This window comes from Bison bison, unplaced genomic scaffold, assembly GCF_000754665.1.
Source record: "Bison bison bison isolate TAMUID 2011002044 unplaced genomic scaffold, Bison_UMD1.0 scf7180017864470, whole genome shotgun sequence".
Lineage (NCBI taxonomy): Eukaryota > Metazoa > Chordata > Mammalia > Artiodactyla > Bovidae > Bison > Bison bison.
The window spans coordinates 643423-665239 of record NW_011495031.1 but is presented as its reverse complement, the minus strand read 5'-3'; the positions used below and the strand labels follow the sequence as shown (position 1 = coordinate 665239).

Below are 21817 nucleotides of genomic sequence, written 5' to 3'. Positions count from 1 at the left end.
CCCGGGCTCCGGGGGGTGAGGGACGTCACCAGGATGGACGGCGAACTTTCCTCGCTTCAGTGATTCCTGGGATGCGAACAGAGTGAAAGCTCCAGTATTGTGCGTTAATTAAATTAACAGGTTGTAGTTGAGGACTGTTCTCCTTAAAAACAAAACCCCCCAGACCGCACAAAACTTGAGGACCTTTGAGTGTTTACCACCTTCATCATGATTAATAAAGCTATTTATGTATTCCTACTTCTGAAAATGCCGGAGGCCCACAAGTGTGTTTGACCCATGTAGGTCCACTTTGGCTCCCTTATTCATTCTACCCGCTGTGGAACAATAAGCGTGTGTGTGTGTATGAGAGAGATGCTAGTAAACATCACATGCTTGTTTTAGTATTCATGTGTAGATAGAAGTCTCATGATCAACAAAGTGTTTTTTGAGTTAAAGTACATTGAATAAATGTGTTTTCCCTCTAGTTATAAATGATACATTGTTTGAAATCCAGAGAAGAACTTCTAGGAAGATTTCAGGATTTTGTTTCGCCTTCAGAATAAGTTCTTCCAGTTTATTGAGTATAAAGTGTAGTGGAGTCCCTGTAAGAGCTATTTCTGTTGTAAAACACTGAATTTTTATCATGTTTATACTCTCTAACTCTATTCTTCCTTCCCCAATCTTCGTACTTTAAAGGTTATTATGGATTTTGACATTTTGACTCAGATACTTATTCTCACTCCACTCCACCTTCATCTGAGCCTTATATTCAGAAACCAGTACTTGTTTATTGTATTTAATTTGCTTCTTCATATTGTCAGTCAGTTAAAAAGCAATTTCGGATATGAGTAAATTTTATTTTATTCATTAACTCTTACTTTTTTTGGCGTTGTGTCTGGAATATGATCATGACAATTCTTTATCAACACGTCACTGAAGAGAAAGTCTAAATATTTTAAAAGAATTAATTGTTGATGATTTTTCGACTTAGGACATGAAGAGGCCGTTTTGATGGGAAAGTTGGCTAATGTCATGTTTAGAGGGAACCTCAGACCTGCTCTGCTTTCAGGTTTTCTATTTTAAAAACTTGCATTGGTTCAGTGCTTTGTTATCCCAAAGACTGGAGGGTAATAACAAGGAAAAAAAGTAATTTAAATATTGGAACAATGTGAAGAGAAAGTCTAGGAAGTGATTTATGGATGTGATCCTCTAAATTAGCTAGGGTACCACAAGTACAGACCCGATATCTGTGCAAAGCCACTTATAGTGGTTTCATTGATTGACTTAAAAGGTTGCTTTTTATTTAAAAGGCTGTGTGGTCTCTTGTATTGGACTAAAAAATGAGAAGTTCCAACTTTACTTCTGTTATTATTGCTCTTTGTATTTTTAAAACCTGTATTAAACACTTGCATTATGTAAAATACTATGTCATTTCCTCATGCTTGCCTTTTCATCCAACAATTTAAATAGTAAACTAAGACCTATTTTTACCTCAGGACTGGTCCAGGCAAATATATATATTTGGTTTTCTCACCTTCTGCCATTTTTCTTTTTACAGACTTGGATATCCCATTATCAAGAGTCTGCTCTGTCTGGTATAGAATCTTCAGTGCTTTTTTTTCCCCCTCACACAAGTCTGGTCTGTTACCCAACTGTCATCCACACATTTACTTTTTCACTTATTCATCCATCAGCAAAGATTTTTTGAGTGCCCCATAGGTATAAGTCACCACCTAGTTCTTACCCTTGCTTCCTTCCCATTGGAACTTTTTAGGTTATCCTTTTCAGTGTAGGAAATACATAATAATTAAGAGTATTGACTTTGGGGTCATAAAGAGGTGGTTCTGCTTGCTTCCCCCAGTTGGTAGCTGTATGACCTTGGGCAGATAACCTTTTAAAAACTCTGTTTCTTCACTGGTAAATCCAAAGGTTAGGTCTAAGGGCTGATTGACATAATGCATGAAAAGTACTTGCCAAGAGCCCCAAATATAAAAAGCACTCTAAAATGTTAGTTATTATGTTGCCTATATCTGTTCCAGAGGTATTCATCTCAGGAAATGCATTCTCATCTCAGGAAATGGCAAATCCATTCTGGGGTTTGTCAGGTCATGTCCACATCCGGTCCATCAGTGCATCTTGTCATCTCTTCTTTTTTAAATGTATCCAGAATCTGGTACATTTCCAAGTATCAGGTCAGATTGTGTCACTCTTCTGTCCCCCATTTGCACAGAGCGAAGCCCATGTGGTAGGATGGCCTCCAGGCCTGATCATGATACTGTCTCCCAGATCTCTAGTCCCTTTGTACTCCCCTGCACGCACATGCTGTCCAGTCACACTAGCCTCCTGGCTTTTCCTTAAATGCACTAATCACGTGCAGCTCAGGCCTTTCCCTTTGTCTGGATCATTCTTTCCTCAGATGTCTGCTTGCTTTACTTCCTTCTTTCACGTCTGCAACTGTCACCTTATAGTGAGACCGTCTTAACGTCCCTGACACCCATGTTAACTTTTCATTTTCTCCATCAACTTATAACTTTCTAAAATACTGTCTGTTTCATTTTTCTCTGTTTAATGTCTTTTTCTCTCAATCTAGATCCTAAGGTTCAAGGCAACAGGGGTGTTGTTTGTTAGTAACCTTCACATGTAGGCCAGTGCTTGGCACAAATATGCAACAGTGAATATGTGAACAGTGAATAGTGAACAAGTGAATGATGAAGTTATGGAATTAGTATGGAATTAGCAAATCTGGACTTCACCACTTTCTATATATTATTTTGGACAAGTAGCTTGAGCTTTCTGAGCCTCATTTTCAATATTTGTAAAATAGGATGATATTCATCCTTGTGTTGTTATAGTAAAATCCCGAGACACTGAGAATAGCATATAAAAACCACTTAGTAAATGTAATATAGAGTTGATGTTATTTCCATGCTCATGTTTAATGGGAATGACCAGGAGTCACTTGCATTTTAATAGTGGTCCTCAGATAAGGCAATGTCTGAAACTGACCAGGCACTTACAAATGAAATATCCTTTAGTCTCCACTACTACCCTGTGAGGAAAGTATTTTCATTAGGATTCTCCTGGTGAAGAAGTGGAATCTCAGAGTGGTTAAGGATTTGCTAGTGGGTAGCACGGAGAAGGCAATGGCACCCCACTCCAGTACTCTTGCCTGGAAAATCCCATGGACGGAGGAGCCTGGTAAGCTGCAGTCCATGGGGTTGCTAAGAGTCGGACACGACTGAGCGGCTTGACTTTCACTTTTCCCTTTCATGCATTGGAGAAGGAAATGTCAACCCACTCCAGTGTTCTTGCCTGGAGAATCCCAGGGACGGGGGAGCCTGGTGGGCTGCCGTCTGTGGGGTCGCACAGAGTCGGACACCACTGAAGCAACTTAGCAACAGCAGCAGCAGTGAGTAGCAGGTCAGGTTGCCTGGAGAATCCCAGGGACGGGGGAGCCTGGTGGGCTGCCGTCTGTGGGGTCGCACAGAGTCGGACACCACTGAAGTGACTTAGCAGCAGCAGCAGCAGGTCAGGTAGAAATGGACCATATTTCTCCCATCACCATTTATTTTGCCTTCCTGATGCTTTTGATTGTTTGTGTAAAGTCTTTCTAATGATGTGACTTCACCTGATAAAAACATTAAGAGGTAAAATGTGATATAAACATAGGCTGTTGTTGTTTATCTTTTAAGGAAATAGTATTAAATAATTTAAAGCTCTGTCTGCCCTTTTGATAGGCAATTTTTGAAGTGATTATTTCCCAGGGAGTAAATGAAACGATTATATCAATAAACAGTGTTCTGTCAACTGCAAAGAGCTTTACATACATTAATATAATACTATAGCTAGGTAACTGAAGTAAATAACCTTTAACTTTGTCTTGTACTAAAACAGCCAAGAAGTATCCCACACACAGCTGTCTGAAGCACGAAGTGCATACCACAAAAAACAAAGTACAAGAAATCTTTTTAACAATTATTTTTCAAGAAATTAGATTCAAGGTGCTGAAATAAAGTTCACACTTTTGGCAGGGTACAGGCACAGTCATCTTTAATAAGCCCTTTGACAAGAGGTAAGAAGAGTTCCAGGTGAATTTTGAGACATAAATACCAAGGAGCTTCAAAACATTTGGAGAAATTCTTTTTTTTAATCCTAGCACAGTGCTGCTCAGTGCAAATGATGTTCATATTACCTGGTTAGGTATCACTAGATGCTAAGACCTGCATTAGCAGAGCTGGACCTTGGGGGCACTTCGCTAGTAATAATGTCTTTTGTATAGCATAATTTTTTAGTTCATCAAGGACTTTGCCATATGAACTTGTACTTTTTTTTTTTTAAATGAAAGTGATACACTCCATCTTGCTCATACTTGTCATTATGCATAAAGCATAACCTGAGCCAGGGTTCCTGCTGAGGGAAACATGAAATTTGTACTCTTGAAGTCCTTGAGATTTTCACTTATTTGGAAAAACCCCAGTAAGTAAGGAAGGCAGGGTGCTTTGGTCCAATCAAGTAAATGATTAAAACAATTAGCAGGGCTTTGATGTTCCCCTGGTCCAGTACTTGCTTATCTTTAATGTAAACTGTTGGAGTTGCCTCCCAGCTAGCGTTGCCATTTTCATCATGCCTCTTAGCAGTTTGTCTTTTTCCAAGTAGGCAGAGAAATCTTTCAAAACCCTGCTGCAAGCAACTGTACTGCTCTTCTGCTTTGAAAACTTTGATTCTATAGTCTCCAATCAGTAAAATAAAGAACATTACTTTTGTGTAATCTTCCTTAAAATAGCCCCAGATTATCCTTAACTATCCGAGGGTACCCCCAAGTGCTCTGTGTTCCAGCCACACAGAACTACTGATACGTCTCTATGTCTGTCCCAGACGTCCTTTCCTGAGCTCCTCCTCCCAACTCGCATGTAATTACCTACTTTCCATTTTTCCATTCTTAGCTGTGAGTACCAGGTGAAATGGGGCTTCCCTGGTGGCTCAGATGGTAAAGAATCTGCCTGCAGTGCAGGTGACCCAGGTTCAATTCCTGGGTTGAGAAGATCCCCTGGAGAAGGAAATGGCTACCCACTCCAGGATTCCTGCCTGGAGAATTCCATAGACAGAGGAGCCTAGAGGGTTACAGTTCATGGGATCCAAAGAGTCGTACACAGCTGAGCAACTAACACTTTTGCTTTACTTCACCAGGTAAAATACTGGCTTGTAGTAAAACGCATTACATTTCTGATATCTATGCTAAATACCAGTCCCTCTAGTGTATAAACCATGACTGAAGGCCTGTGGATTATCAGGCAAAGTATAAAGTTTCAGCCTGTCACTGCTGTTGGTGAAAGCAGCGGCTTCCAAGATACTGATGGTGGCATCTAGCTCATGATTTTATTATTATGAGAGGAAATTGAATAGTGTGAATTAGTCCAGTTCTTAGAGGTGCAGTGTTCTGTATAAGTAGAGTTGGAAAATCAGAATGAATGTCAGTGATGCATTGCAAAAGGACAATCAGATCAACTCAACTACTTATACTGATGCTCAAAGGAGAAGGAAAAAAATTAGAGCAGTCCTGGTCAGTCACATGATCCCAGTTCTTTCCAATCATGGTATCAAGTCAGTTTGAATAGTAATAGTAGATTCATTTATCTTAGAAGTAGTATGAATCTTTTATGTCAATTGGCTTTATTATTAGGAACTTTCTAAACAACATGAAAAAAGGCAAGATTTTGGAATCTATGGCTTTGTGTGGTGAAGATGTAGTATAGAATGTTGAAGGCACTTGGCTTGAATTTGAATCCTGGCTCTGGCGTAGGCTTGTTCTGTTCTTTGATTCAATCTACTAAACTCAGTTTAAACATTGCTTCCGATAGAGTATCTCTTCATTAGGTTGCTATGAAATTTGAATGAGATGTTTATAAAGCCCTTTAGCATAGTGTCTGCAAAGTGGTAGGTCTTTAATAAATGTTAGCCTTAGTAATAATGAGAACAGTGCAGAACCTGGTGCTGAAATGGGATGGTAGCTGTAGGGATGGGGTTGAGGGTGTATCAGTGCTTGTTACTGGCCCATCATCCTTGAAGTCTTTGGATTCAGCTGCTCTTCCCTTTCCTTAGTGGAAGGAATGGCAGGTTGCTCTGCCTTCTTCTCATCTCATTTATACAAGGGGGCTTCTCGTTTGTAGTTCCACTCAGTTTATCCAGTTTTTTGGTTGCCTACTATGAGGCCAGCACTGTGCTATGCCCTGAAAGTAAACAGCCCTTTCCCTGGGGACTTTGTGATCTAGAGAGGGAGACAAATACATAAACAGATAATTTTACTATGATCTGCTAAGTGCTAAGATAAAAGCACTTTTACTTAAGATAAAAGCTCAATATGGAAGCAGAATTGAATTTTAAAAAGTTAAAATGTTTTTAGACTGCGTATACCCTGTAGCATAGTCAGTTTGAACAGCTTCAATCCTGGGTTAACAGTACAGTCACCGAATGTTTGTACTGATCATCAGAATGCTTTATGGGAAGTACAGAGGGGAAAGCAGTTTTGGTGGTCTGGACAACAGGCTGGTATCACTAGGCAAACTTTTGTCAGCCTCCTCACGTAGGGAGTCAGGAAGCAGAGATGAGTGCTGTTGTTCAGGTTATGTAAGTTTTGAAATTTGGGGCCCACTAGGAGACATTGATTCCACTTTGGAGTATGAGACAAGAATATGTAAACATGTTTACCATAAAAGAATAAGACCAGATTATCCTATTCACTCGGCTAGTGTCTAAGTCACTGAATCTGTTAGAGGAAATGAAGACTAAGCCGTAAACATGATTGGAAATATTTTTTGAAACATTTCCAGATTTGTTGGGGTGTATTAGAGAGATCAAGGGCCAGGAATGGCTTTTGATTCAAGTCCTGGCTCTTCTGCTCATGGATCTGTTAATTAAATAGGCAGCACCTGCTCTGTTCCGTTGTTTTCTGTTATTATGATTATAATATGAATCTATTAGTGGCCACACTGGATCTTTGTTGCTGTGCACAGCCTTTCTCCAGTTGCGGTAAGCGGGCTGCTCTTCATTGCAGCGTGCAGGCTTCTGGTTGCGGTGGCTTGTCTTGTTGCAGAGCGCAGGCTCTAGGCACTCAGGCTTCAATAGTTGTGGCTCATGGGCTTAACTGTGGAATCTTCCCAAACGAGGATCTAACCCACGTCCCCTGCATTGGCTGGTGGACTCCCAACCACTGGAGCACCAGGGAAGTCCCTTCTTTGTTTTCTTATCATTCATAAGGGAGTGGTAGTAGCATGCATAGCATAGCTGTGGGAGTTGGGACCTGTACTAAGGCAGGATTGTTGTTCAGTACTACAGTTCTCTCTTGAAACAATATAAATATTGGAGAGGAACAACTACCTCCAAATTTTTTTGAATGTTATAACTCAGTTTGGACATGTGGAAATTACAGAGCCCACAAAGCAAGATTCTGAAGTTAAAAATAACAACAATAAAATAAATATATGCCTACTTTCCACAAAACACTTATTTAAAAATGAGTCAGAGTTATATGTATTTAGTTGTCTACATGCGGCTGCCTTGCTTGTGTGTGGGTGGTGAAGGGAGTTGATGGGGGAACCACACCAGAATTCCTCACTGGTAGAAGTTTCAGAGAAACTAACTTCTTAGCTGACAGCCCTGTACAGTTCTGATGGGCATATAGCAACTATTTCTGCTTCAGGACTCATTGGCCTTGAGGTGTTTCTGTGTATTCTCTTCTAAAAGTGGTCTTTGGACACTTCCAAAGATTTTGCATGAAATTGAGTTGACAGCTGGCCCCTTCTGGCATTCTTGCGTATTGAATACTGTGAAAATGCATGATGTTTGTCTTTGTTCTTAACTACTTTTATCTACATTCTTTGGTGTGAGAACAATGTAGGTCTATAACTGGGTGATGAATCTCATGTGAAAAAAAAAAAAAATGCCATCCCTTAGTGATCTGAACTCCAGCCCCTAAGAACAGATATTTCAGAGTATTTATGAAGAAGGAAATTGGTTAAAAGTTTTATGAATAGAAGGCACAATGACTGTCTGTGTTGCTAAATTTTACTGCCAGTCTTTTTGTGTGTTTCCATAACTTTTCTAAATAATTAAGCCAAGTCTTCATTAGCTTAGTTTGTGGTCTTAATTGATATTCATCTGCCCAGAATGTTGGACTGGAACTTGGGAGGCAGCCTTGGAGCCTATTCTCAGATTTTCCGTTAACTTCAAGTTAATTCAGGCTTGTGACTTGATCTTTGTATCTTTAGCTACGTGTAAAATGAGAATTTTATTATTATCCTAAATTTAATCAGCTTTATTGCTGAATAAGAAAAGAGTTACAGCTTAGTGTGAGCACCATATGGGCTCACCAAGACTGAACCCCAGAATTAGATAAATTAGTCACCCATACCCAGCCCTGGAGGACCTAGAAAGGCTTTTGTTCCTATGGGCAGACTGGCCCCCAAAGAGGAAAAACAGAGGAGCTGAGCAAGATTTAGGGGTGGGGCCTGAGTATCAGCATTTTAAGAAAGCTTCTGTACTTGAAGTACACATCTGTGTTAGGGCCTTGCTCTTTAGGCATGTTACATATTTTGCAGTGCCTCTAGGCCCTTGCATGCACCTAGGTTAAGCATATGTGCATTCTTCGCTGGGAAAAAAATTCTATAGATCCTCCAAACTCCAATTTGAGTTTGTCTTCCTCTGCAAAATCTTTGCCTTCCTTCTCAGTTCACACAAGCAGAGTTCCCCAAGTTCTCCTGCCTGCAACTACTCTGCCATAGACTTAGCTATTTCATGAAACTTATTCTGTGCTGAAATTATTTGACAAAGAAGACTGAACATTTTTATAAAAGTCTGTACATGTGCACACATTTTTCAATGTTAAAAAAAAAAAGAAGATCTGAAAGTATAGGCACAAAATTATTAAGGGATCTTAACTCCAAGGAGAAGGATTTGGGTAGAGGAGGATATTTATTTTTCGTTAGTTGGTGATCAGTTTACCTCTGTGTTTCTTTAATTTTTAAATGATCTGTTTTATGATTAAAACATAAAAATGATTATCTAAAATAGGAAGAGTCATCATTCCAATTTCAGACCACAGTCTGCCCTCTCATATCCCTTTCTCTCTCCCTACTCTTTTACTTCCCTAAGTCCTCATTTGATCAGAAGTATGATGAGGTAACAGGGAAGGGACAGTTCTTACTGTTCTCAGTCTCAGACTTGTCTTGGTACCATAACTAGGAATTGATCTTTTCCAAATCCCTCTTTGTTGAGTTGTTGTGAATCTGAACGGGTAACAGAAAGAGAGGGACTACTTGTTTTTTGCTCTAACGCTGTGTATCTTTTCTCTGCAGGTGAACCGTGGAAGTGAAGTTTTGAAGGATGGGTAAAGACTTCCGTTATTATTTCCAGCACCCCTGGTCTCGCATGATCGTGGCTTACTTGGTGATCTTCTTTAACTTCTTAATATTTGCGGAGGACCCAGTTTCTCACAGCCAAACAGAAGCCAATGTTATTGTTGTTGGAAACTGTTTTTCGTTTGTAACAAATAAATATCCTCGAGGAGTTGGCTGGAGGCTTCTGAAGGTGCTTCTATGGCTACTTGCCATTCTCATAGGACTAATAGCTGGCAAATTTCTATTCCATCGGCGTTTGTTTGGTAAGTACCCATGAAATGTAATGTAGGTAATTATTAAATTCTATTCTCCAAGATAGAGCGTTGTTATTTCTAAATGCCGGTTTAGAATGCATTTCATTTGCCTTCCAGCGTTAATTTGCTGTGTGCTCTGGTAGCTCTGGTTCTTCAGATATTCCCTGTACTTGTCTATGGTGTACTTGTCTATTGCCTGAGGAATATTAGCATGAGATAAAATTAGTTCTAAACTTAATTTTTTAAAAAAAGTTGTTACATCTAAAATGAATGTGTGAAATCTTACTTCAGGAAGATGTGTAAATAGCTCTTTTCCCAGAAGTAGTACCTAAGTGTAATGTCATAAAGGGTTTGTAAATCATAAACAGAATGATTCCGTATCATTAAAGTAGGCTAACCATTGCCCATATATTTACACCTATTGTTCATTCAGGGAATTAGAATGGGAACTCTAACTTGTTACTTTCATTTCTTTCCTTTTTGTTTTTGTAATTTTGAACATTGGTTCTAGATGTTTATTTTGAGCATCCTGGTCAACCAGAGACCACTATTATAGTAAGGAATCTCTTGGTAGTAAGCAACAGAATAAGAGACTAAATTAGTTTATGTTTAAAAATAACTTACTATATGGATTTTGGGATATTTCACAGAGACCAGGGATAGAATTTGTTTTGATAATTGGGATAAATGGAAACGAGGCTTGAATTCTATCTGGATGATGAGACAAAGGATGTTCTTTGTCTCAACTTCTCTATCATATCTGCTTTCTTTTCTTTTCACCCTTAAGGTCAGTTTATATCCACTTAGAATGTCTTGACTCTTGTCCCCGAGTTTAAACTCTTAGGTTTAAACAAAGTTGACTCAGTTTGGGTGTGGTTCCTACCTCTGGTCCAAACTATTTTGGCCAGGAGGTGGGTACTATTTATTCAACAAATTCATTGGTTACTTATTATGCCAGGCACTATTCTAGACTCTGAATCGAAAACGCAGGGTATCTACCCTCATAAACACATTCTACAGAAGGGAGAAATGTTCTAATCAAATAAATGTATAAAATGCAAAGAGGTGGTAAGTGCTGTGGGGGGAAATAAAGTTTTAAATGCTCCTGGGTCAATTAGGAAGACAATTTAGCAATGAAACTTTGAATTTAGCAATTATAAGATCATAGGTAACAGTGTGGTTATTTTCAGTCTAGAAGTTTGGTTAGAAACAGATGGCAGTGGTTTAGGAAATAAACAAAAATATATGTACCTATATACACATAATGTTACATGTATATTCTTCTCAATCTCTACTCCTCAAACTGTAGCCATCTGTTTCTATTACATAAACATAGAAAATGTACATCTTTTATATTTATTATAAAATATGTGGTTTCAAGAAATTTGATGAGGAAATGGGAAGTAGCTAAAACTGGAAAAGGGGCCAAGGGGAGATTTTGTTTTTATTTCAGGTGATGGTGGTTTTATTTGAGAGGTGAGATTAATTGACCTGCTTGTCGTTGTGGGGGAAGAAGTTAGATTGAAGCACAGGTAAAGATATAGAAGGAAGACAGTATCTCTGAAGGTTTCTTTGGTTTGTGACTTAGGACCCAGGCACAAATAGTGGTCTTAGGACAGTAAGAGAGACTTAGTTCCTCAGAGATAATCATGAGTGAGATCAAGGTTGATACTCTAGTAGGTATATTTGAGGCAGAGGAGTGGGGAGGGGAGTGTCCTCCCACCTCGAGATTTCTGTTTCACTATGAGGAAGGAAGAGCTTACAATAAAGATAGAGGGATTGATGAACAAGGGCTTAAGAAAGTGGTCAGCATTTTTTTTTTTTTTAAGAAATCTTATTTATTTATTTGGCTGCATTAGGTCTTAGTGCGTGGGCTTCTCTCTAGTTGTCCCTCATGGGCTGGCTTTGTTACCCAGAGGCATGTGGGATCTTGGTTGCCTTACCAGGGATCAAACCCAAGTCCCATGCATGGGAAGGTGGATTCTTATCCCAGAAAGTGGTCAACGTTTGAAAGAGTTACAGTAGGGAATGTGGATGTGAACTGACTAGGACAGGGTTTACTGATGATTGCCAAGGGCTGTGGTGGTTAGTCACTATAAATTTCAATGACAGCAATCTGAATAGTGGCGCAGCTTTCTCTGTGAGAGTTCTGTTACCTGGCACAGAATTTGAGTGATTCATCTGGTTGGGGAATGCTCAGGCTTGCTGTATTAGAAACAAAGGATGGAAAACAAATGGAAAGTTCTAGGGAAAGAGTTGTTGATATGATTAGCAGAGGGTTCTGGCTGGACGTGGAAAGGAGGTGGGGAAGACAATGGTTTGGGAGGAGTGGACAGGGGCCTGAAGATGTGGACAAAACCTAACCGATGAACAGGTACTCCTGTTCAGAGAAGGGGAAGGACTGATGGATGTGGTTAGATGGCATGTTGTAGCAGAAATACAGACATTCGTTAGTGGTGATTCTCAACTAGGGTATGTTCTGAAGATGGTGGATCCTAAAGTTAAATGGAGAGATGGGTCATTGATACGAAGGATAACTAGGAATTGGATATGAGCTGGGCCATCCACTGAACATTGAACAGGTGTGGTGTTATGATACTAATCACATGGATATAAGAGGTCAAGAGGAAGGGTAAGCAGGAGATGATCAGTTTTTAAAGATGGGTGAAGGGTGCTGGACAAGCAGAACAATAGATGTCAGTTATAAGCAATGGCTGGATGTATCTGTAACCCATTCCATAAATTTGCTCAATATAGAAAACTAATGCAAATTCAGACTAGAACATCCAGTTTTTCCAGAATATCCAATAACCAGATTATCTGCCTATGTATAAAAGACTGAATGAAAATCATAAGGTGAAAAAAAAAAAGAAAATTTAGGTGAAGGTAATGGTTTTAATAATACAGGCAGATAATTTGGCTTTGTAATTATTACATTTTGTTAAGTTACTCTTTTGTGGTCTTATCTCTTATACTAAAATTACATTTAGTCATGGCTTTTTAATTTGCTTACTGATATCATTCACCCCTGAAAAAAAATCATGTAGTTTATTGACTACAAGTTATTTTAAAATAATGCAAAAGTGTGTCTTTTTTTTTTTCTTACAATAGATAAGATTTTATAGAATAGTCAGCTTTATCACTTTTATTTGGTAAGTTACTTTTTTCTTTTCTCCCCTTATTAAAAGTCTATGAAATTATGTGGGGTATTAGAAAAGGGATAATAATCTTCAGCAACTGTTGGTGATTACTAGATAAGATAACTGGACTCCTGATTTAATTTTTTAATGAACTCCAAACTAATCTCCTCCTTTCTTTCTCCATGGCTGTTGTTTCTTCTTTCACTCACAAATTCTTATTGGTCATTTTCTCCTAATAGTTCTCTCCTCCTCCAACTCATTCTGGATTTTGCTACTAGAATATATATATACATATATATATATATATTTTTAACATGGGTAAATGGCTCCTATCAGCTACAGGAAAAAATCAAAACTTCAAAGCACATTATTGTCTGCTCCTGCCTGACTTTTAACCTGGTCTCTTTCCACATGCTATGGAATTGTTTGCTAGTTCTCAAACCTGCTGTCTTCTCAATTCTCTGTCCCTTTGCATGCGTGCTCCCTGTGCTCATCATGCTTGCCCCCTTCTTGTTAATTTGGCCAATTTCTCTTTTTCCTTCATATCCAAGTTCAAGTATTATGTTCTCTGTGATACTTTCTCTGACTCCCTCCTATCAGATGAAGTTGTTTTCTCTCAGCTCCCACTGTGTCCATTTGCACCAAAGCACATACAGGAGGAAACTCTGGAACTGACAGCCATGCAGCCTTGTGGAAAAGAATCCACATTTTAATGCAGGCACCTGCATTGGTTTGGAATGTGATGAATGTTTTCATCGTTGTTCCCTTTTGTACATAATTCATTTTTTAAAAAGGCCATATTTAAACCTTTAGCAGTTTGTAGATGCAAGCTTGTGGTAGGTGGTGGTAATGGTGATGATGATTTATGTATCTTAAGAGCTATGGGATTGTTCACTACAAGCACAGACACTTTTGTTATAGAAATTGGGATGGTTTACAAAATAATCAAAATTATTGCTTTACCAAGTAAACAGATTCCTTTTTTGTAATTCTTTAATGAAATAAAAATATTAAATAGAATGTCACTCCCCCTTTCATTTCACTAATTTGTTGACTTTTCCCTCATTTATTTTATTATGAAAAGTCTTCTCTTAGTATATTTTAGAAGGTCAACACAATATTGGCATTTTAAAGTGTGTGTGAGGAAGAGTGAATGATTGTATGAGCACACAATTGAATACAGTTCATTGGATATAAATCTTATTTTTATGAGACATGAAAACTATAAGCAATTTAGTTCATAACATGAAACCCTGTCATGATTTATAGTTTGTAGTGGGATTTGTCCTAAATTAAAATACCGACTCTTGCAAATTGGAAACTGCTTTTTATCAGAGACAGAAATGATTACATGCATTTAAAACTATCCCCCTCTCACCTGTGCTGTATGACTGGAATAAAATGAGGGAGTTGGTTTTCCTACATATTAGCACTAAACTTGTAAGATTTCAGACTGGTCACAAATCCCAAATTTCCCAAATGTAGAATATAATTTAAGAGCACATGTGAAATCAGAATTAATACATTTCAGTTAAATTTCTTTAGTTTTAACACTGAATCTTGTTGAGGTATTATATTAGGATTTACAAAAATTGGATTTCATTGGACTATCAGTTTGTACTTTTCCAGTGCCTCTGTTTTCCATTTTTTTGGATGATTCCATTGTTTAAAAAATTAAGCATGAATTTAAATAATGCCTTTTATAGAATTGTTTATTTGAGATATCCATCAATAGAGAAACCTGACATTATTATGCCAGTAAGGCTTATTATGCTGCAAACTCTGGGAGATGTGAAGGACAGGGAAGCGTGGTGTGCTGCAGTCCATGGAGTTGCAAAGAGTTGGACACGACTGAGCAAGTGAACAGCAACAACAAAACATATGAAAAGGGGAACTTGATTTTTTGAGCTTATCCAAGAAATCATTTTTATTCCAAAAAAGGAATTGAAATGATTTACAAAGCATTTGTGTTTAGCACATATGTTTCTAGAGTAGAAAATGATTCCATAGAATCAAATATGTTTTGATTTCATGAGTTTTGCTCCCTTGTAGGTTTTGTGCTTCCTTAGAGGCTGGACAAAAGGGAGTGTGTGATACATCACATAGCTTTGGATATCCAAAATGACAGAAACGATGCAGATTGAATTTCATAGGGGAATCTTTCTGTGCAGTAAATTCTGGAATTTCTTGCCCTAAATTCTAGTAAGGAGATTTTTTTTTTTTTTTTTAATATAGAAAACACTGAATGGTGAGGTGGCAAGTGCAGAAGTAGATTTCATATTCTTGTGTTTTAAAATGAACTTTCTTAAAGGTTTAGGGTATAACTTTTAAGAAGTGATCAGTCTAAGTAATACCTTCTGATTGAATAGCTTTATCTAGGGATGGATATTAAAACATCAAGATTGTGATAGACTTATTTCTCAAACAGACTGCTCCTGCTATTTGTATTCCTTTGTTTCTTTTTGTTTTCTAACATCTGCAGAGTGCCTATTCGTTGCAATTTTCTTTTTAATTTGGATGAAGGGCAGGCAATGTGGGTGAAGGGCAGGTCGACTAAGAATGAACTGACTAGTATAGTGTATAAAAATGATTCTGGGCCTGTTAATATTGTCTAGTTCCTTTTTTCAAACACACATATACATAATTTGTATAAATTATTTATTAATTTTTTATTTCCTAGCCATACCATAAGCCTCACAAGGTCAAGAATAATGCTTTGTTGCTTATCATTTAATCCTCAGTGCCTAAAACAATGCCTGGAACATAGTATTATTTGATAAATCTGAATGAATAAATACATTAATTTTTTTTTGTCTTTTACATGTTATCTTTGCCAGTGTTGCCTTTTTATTGTAAGCTATAGAAGAGTATTCATTTGTTCATTTATAAGATATCAGACATGGCCCCTGCTCTCAGGGAATTTAAAGTCTGGTTAAAGATAAGATACATATGCATGAAAAATTAATTACTTTGATAATACAGGAAATGCATATCAAGTATCAAATGAATAGAACAGATAGTGAGAGCTGTGGGAATTCAAAAAGGGAGGTCACAGTGGACCAACAAGGGGAAAGAAAATTGCTGCCAATGTGGGATTTAAGGGAGTCTGAAGCATGAGTGAGTTTAAAATTATCAAATATGAAGCAAAGGATTCATTACAGATTTCAGGTCATGAGGTAGATGGTGTAGGCAAAAGAAATGAGAACAATTTAGCTCTTTTTTAGAGTGGAGCAAAACTGAGGAGGTCATACTCATTTTGACTGGGGTGAATGGTTTGTGTTAGGAAAGAACAGGAGATACAGTGGAAAGATAGGCTGAGTCTAAATTCTTTGTCTTATATGGTGGTCTCAGACTTTGGACTTTATCACTGCAATATTTGAATCAAGGAAAGTATCCAAACAGATGGGAGATGATTACAGGATTAATCTTGAAGCAGAATCTACTGGAAATTGGAGGGAGAGAGATTAGGGGAGTAGAAAGGAGTAGGAGAAGAATTGATGCTTCTGAACTGTGGTGTTGGAGAAGACTCTTGAGAGTCCCTTGGACTGCAAGGAGATCCAGCTGGTCCATCCTAAGTGAGATCAGTCCTGGGTGTTCATTGGAAGGACTGATGCTGAAGCTGAAACTCTAATACTTTGGCCACCTGATGCGAAAAACTGACTCATTGGAAAAGACTCTGATGCTGGGAAAGATTGAAGGCCAGGACGAGAAGGGGGTGACAGAGGATGAGATGGTTGGATGGCATCACCAACTCGATGGACATGAGTTTGAGTAAACTCTGGGAATTGGTGATGGACAGGGAGGCCTGGCATGCTGCAGTCCATGGGGTCACAAAGAGTCGGACACAACTGAGCGACTGAACTGAACTGAAAGGAGTAGGAAAGTATTTTGGGAGCCTCATGCTTGAGACTTCTCACTCAGGCCGGTCTGGCATAGGGGTGAGATAGTGGGCAACAGAGTGGGAGGTACTGGAACCTTTTGCAGCTTCCACAGCTAATGAGATGTGAGGAGGTGAGAGTAAGGGTGAAGTAATGGGGATCTAGGAAAGCTGGTATTGTTGACTAAGGGAATGATAATCTTATTAAAAAAAGAAAGTCATTAGGAGAATCCAGTTAGAGATAATGAGTTCAGTAAATGATAGGTTCAGGTAATAAGAACAAAGGCAAAACCCAACTTACTTTGACCTGTACTCAGTAAGCACAGATTGCATTCACATATCTTAATCCAGGCCCACCACTGCTTACCCAAACCTGGAGACCAGATGTGTTTAAGATTTCAGTGTTTGTACTTATGGTAATAGACTTCCCTGGCAGCTCAAAGGGTAAAAGTGTCTGCCTACAACTCAGGAGACCTGGGTTTGAACCCTGGGTTGGGAAGATCCCCTGGAGAAGGAAATGGCAACCCACTCCAGTACTCTTGCCTTGAAATCCCATGGACAGAGGAGCCTGGTAGGCTACAGTCCATGGGGTCACAAAGAGTCGGACATAGATGAGTGACTTCACTGCCCTACAGGACTGAAGATATACTCCATCATCAAATACATCAATATATCTGTAGCTGAATGTATATGTAGTCACTTGAAGTGGTATAAAGGCTATAAACCCGCTCAGATGGGCTCAGGTTAGGTTTTGCTGCTAAGTGAATTCAATCAAAAGGTTGAAGGCAAAAGGAAAAGGGGGCAGCAGCGGATGAGGTGGTTAATTAGCATCACCAACTCAATGGACATGAATTTGAGCAAACTCTGGGAGATAGTAGAGGACAGAGGAGCCTGGAGTGCCACAATCCATGAGGTGGCTGAGAGTCGGATATAACTTAGCAACTGAACAACAACAAGAATTCAGATTTGGTCAGGTCTTGCTAGTAAATCGGTTGCAAAGATAGAGTCTTTTGGTTTTAATTACAGAAATTGGATAATGGATCTGTACTTGACTATAAGCAAAGTTTCATATAAATCTTTGGTTTCCTCACGGTATCTATCTGCATAGAAATCATGATTCTTTTTTCAAAGGCTGTGATGAAAAAAGTAATGATTTGACTGATAAGAAACAAAAGAAAAATACATGTTGAAGGTTTCTTTTTCTTGTGTTTATATTAGGCAAAATATTAAGAGTTTGCTGTCTTCTGTGTACCTAGGTCTGTTTTAGTTTTAAACAGGAAGTGCTAAATACAGCATTCTCAAAACATCTAGAAATTTGAGGAGACAAATTCTAGGAATTTTTTTCCTTTCATTTTATTTAAACAAAAGCCTGTCACCTATAAAATACCAAGTAACTCAACAATGTTTTGTCACTTAATGGATTTAATAAAGGTAAAAGCTTGTTTATTTTCTGTTGTCTTGGCTTTAAGTCTAGTTTGAAATTTTTTTCTTCGTATTTGAGTTATACATATGATTTTATCATTTCAAAATAGAAAATATTCAGACATTTCAGAAAGTGTGGATAAGATAGTCCTTGGGATACAGGAATGTCAAACATGAACAGATTTAATCAGATATCTTATAAGGAAAAATTATTAATTTAATGCAATGATGTGAGTATGATCCAATCTCTTGTGCTAATTTGAGATCTCAATAGCTGAATAGTATAAATGACCCTGAAAGTTGATAATAACTATTCCGATAGTTTATAGTACATTAAAAATATGTGTATTTATTATTACCCAAAGTGATTGTCTGATTGACTTATTTTTAGTATTGCATTCTCAAGATGCTACATACTTCATTTTGGAGGAGAACAAATGCCATATATGTAGACAAAATGTTACTTACATAGAATATCCATAGTTTTAAGCTTTGTCTTCTCAAGATACAAGATCATGTTTGATACTCATGATAGATACTATTTAAATGTTTATCACCATCTTCGTTCTCAACTGTGTATACACAATACCAGAGTCTTCATTTTTCTAGACACTTGAATTGTCAGCACATGATTCCTTTTTGTAGAGTAAAATAATTTCAGAGTGACCACAGAGTTCATATTGAAGAAAATGTTACACCATTGCATGGAGTGGCATTTAATATGGGAGGAAAAAAGCAAAGGGTTTTGATATGTGAAGTTAGGAAATGTAAGCTAGGAAAATGATTGACATTTAGCATTAAAATAATCCCCAAGGAACACCCCTCTTCATAGGGGAATTTGATGTCTGAGAGTTATTAAACTTGGCAGCCCTTTCCAAAAAATTTCTCCTGTTACTTTAATGTTCTTTGTCTTTGAGAAGGCAAGGAAGGTGAGGCTGGAAACTGCAAGTCTGTGGCCATTTCTCCCCACACCTGCTTCTTAGGTGCCTTCGGTTAGTTTGCAGCACAGCCAGCTGTGCATCCATTAGCACTAAAGGGCATCAGCCGCAGCTTCCAATGTGTTAGGATCCTCTGGCTGCTCTGCTTCCCATAGGACAGAGGACACAAACACTATAAAAGATACCTCAAGGACTTCCTAGAACTAATTCAGATTAGGGCATGGTAATTAAGCAATTATTAACCAAGTACCTTTCTAGGTACTTTTTACTGTACTTGGTAGAGATGAGTCATTCAGGGGCCAAGGCACCCTTTCCTTTCCAGAGTCAATAGTGGCCTCCACTTTCTCTTCTCATTTCCTACTTATGGGAGGTAATGGTAGAAATTTCTTAAGAAAGCATCTATCAAATGGAATTGATTGCAGCAGAGAGACCCCCTCCCCCCACACACACATGGTGCTAAGAGAAACTGCTTCCACCGATGAGCAAAATGTAACTAACCAGTTAAACAATACTTAGTAAAATTTGAAGTGAAGAGTGCTTGATCACTTTTCATTTAGAATCACACTGCTGAGGTTTTGTTTTTCAAATAGTAGAATAGTCCTGGGTGGGAGGGGAATGTGATTTGAAAGAGTACTGACAAATAAAAGTTTCCCCTCGTTTGTTTCTTTTCTCTTTTATTCATACCCATACCTTAGAATCATTTCTTGAAGGTTTTTTACTGGGTCGAAGTGTTATGCTACTTGGGAGGGTGATGAACTAACAGATGTTAACAGTGGACATCCTTGGGAGATCTAGGTTCCGAAGATAAGTGCTGGTGGATGGGAGAATGCTGGAGAGTGTTCTGATGTGGTAGCTGTGTTGCTGTGCAGAGTTCTAGGTAGAAGGGGAGAAGAAAAGAAGAACTGGAGGAACACAGGGAATCAGGCTGGAACATGAGGTGCACAGCCTTGCCAAAGACAAACTCTAGTTGCTTTCAGTGGTAGACTTGAAGCTGCACATTTGATTTTGAATATCAGTGGTGGTTGAAGTAGTCCTGTTGTTTTCGGTTTGTATTTTTATCATGGCTGTGACCCAGACTTATTGCTGATGGATAAACAGAAATGTTCAGGGTTGATTAGCTTGGCTCCAAGGTCACAACAGTAGCCAGTTGTAAAATTGGAACATAAACTGAAGTCTCCTGGTGCCCGGACATGCGCCTATTCAGGTTCCCAGATGGTGAACTGACAGCCTGCAAGCCTCGCCTGCCTCAGGACTGGTTTTTGCAGAGCCACTCCCCATGGCTTCGCTCCACTTTGCCCGTGTGCAGGGATCTTTCCTGGCATCCCCTCCTGCCTGACCAGCCCTCTGTTTTGGACGAAGAATGTCATTTAGCTGACCCCGCTGAATGTTGTGCAGTTTTCCGGGAAGAGCCTGTGGTTGGTGCTGACCTGGAAGATCTGAGCACGATGGTCTCTGCTCATGTAGCCATCAGTCATCTCACAGCCTTGCTGGACTTTACTTCCTCCCCAGATTCCAGGGGAATGTGATTACACGTCAGGATTTCCCTTGTCCGTGCTTGCATGATTCTTTGTGTGTTCTTGAGAATATGCCCATCGAAATGGATAGGCCCGCTAAGAGTAAGTGCATGAGCAGACATGTAAACTTGGGAGAGTGAGTCAGAACTTCCCTTCCACCAGCCCCAGAGTGTTTGTATTGTAAGTTGATTGTCTGTGAATTTTAAACTTCATGTTCTCCTGCTGCTGCCACATTCCTACAAACACCTGACCTAGGTGACCAGGGGCACCAGGGTGAGGAGGCTGGCCTCTGCCACAAGTCCCTCTTTTTGAACTCCCTAAACTGTGACCTAGTGACATTCAATGAACACATGATCAGTTGCTAAATTGTGTCTGACTCTTTGCGACCCCAGGACTGTAGCCCACCAAGCTCCTCTGTCCATGGGATGCTCCAGGCAAGAATACTGGAATGTATTAGCAAGGTGAAAAGACAGCCTTCAGAATGGGAGAAAATAATAGCAAATGAAGCAACCGACAAACAACTAATCTCAAAAATATACAAGCAACTCCTACAGCTCAACTCCAGAAAAATAAACGACCCAATCAAAAAATGGGCCAAAGAACTAAATAGACATTTCTCCAAAAAAGACATACAGATGGCTAACAAACACATGAAAAGATGCTCAACATCACTCATTATCAGAGAAATGCAAATCAAAACCACTATGAGGTACCATTTCACACCAGTCAGAATGGCTGCAATCCAAAAGTCTACAAATAATAAATGCTGGAGAGGGTGTGGAGAAAAGGGAACCCTCTTACACTGTTGGTGGGAATGCAAACTAGTACAGCCACTATGGAGAACAGTGTGGAGATTCCTTAAAAAACTGGAAATAGAACTGCCTTATGATCCAGCAATCCCACTGCTGGGCATACACACTGAGGAAACCAGAAGGGAAAGAGACACGTGTACCCCAATGTTCATCGCAGCACTGTTTATAATAGCCAAGACATGGAAGCAACCTAGATGTCCATCAGCAGATGAATGGATAAGAAAGCTGTGGTACATATACACAATGGAGTATTACTCAGCCATTAAAAAGAATACATTTGAATCAGTTCTAATGAGGTGGATGAAACTGGAGCCTATTATACAGAGTGAAGTAAGCCAGAAGGAAAAACATAAATACAGTATACTAACGCATATATATGGAATTTAGAAAGATGGTAACAATAACCCAGTGTACAAGACAGCAAAAGAGACACTGATGTATAGAACAGTCTTATGGACTCTGTGGGAGAGGGAGAGGGTGGGAAGATTT

General features: G+C 38.8%; 1 protein-coding gene across 1 annotated transcript in view; it reads left to right on the top strand.

The window, feature by feature from the left end:
- Positions 1–21817, top strand: part of TMEM117 (transmembrane protein 117) — a 619460-nt gene that overhangs the window by 14852 nt on the left and 582791 nt on the right. Inside the window, exon 3 of the mRNA XM_010860739.1 lies at positions 9330–9634. Within this exon, the coding sequence (XP_010859041.1) occupies positions 9358–9634 (277 nt within the window). The 5' untranslated portion in view covers positions 9330–9357. The remainder of the gene's footprint in view (positions 1–9329; positions 9635–21817) is intronic.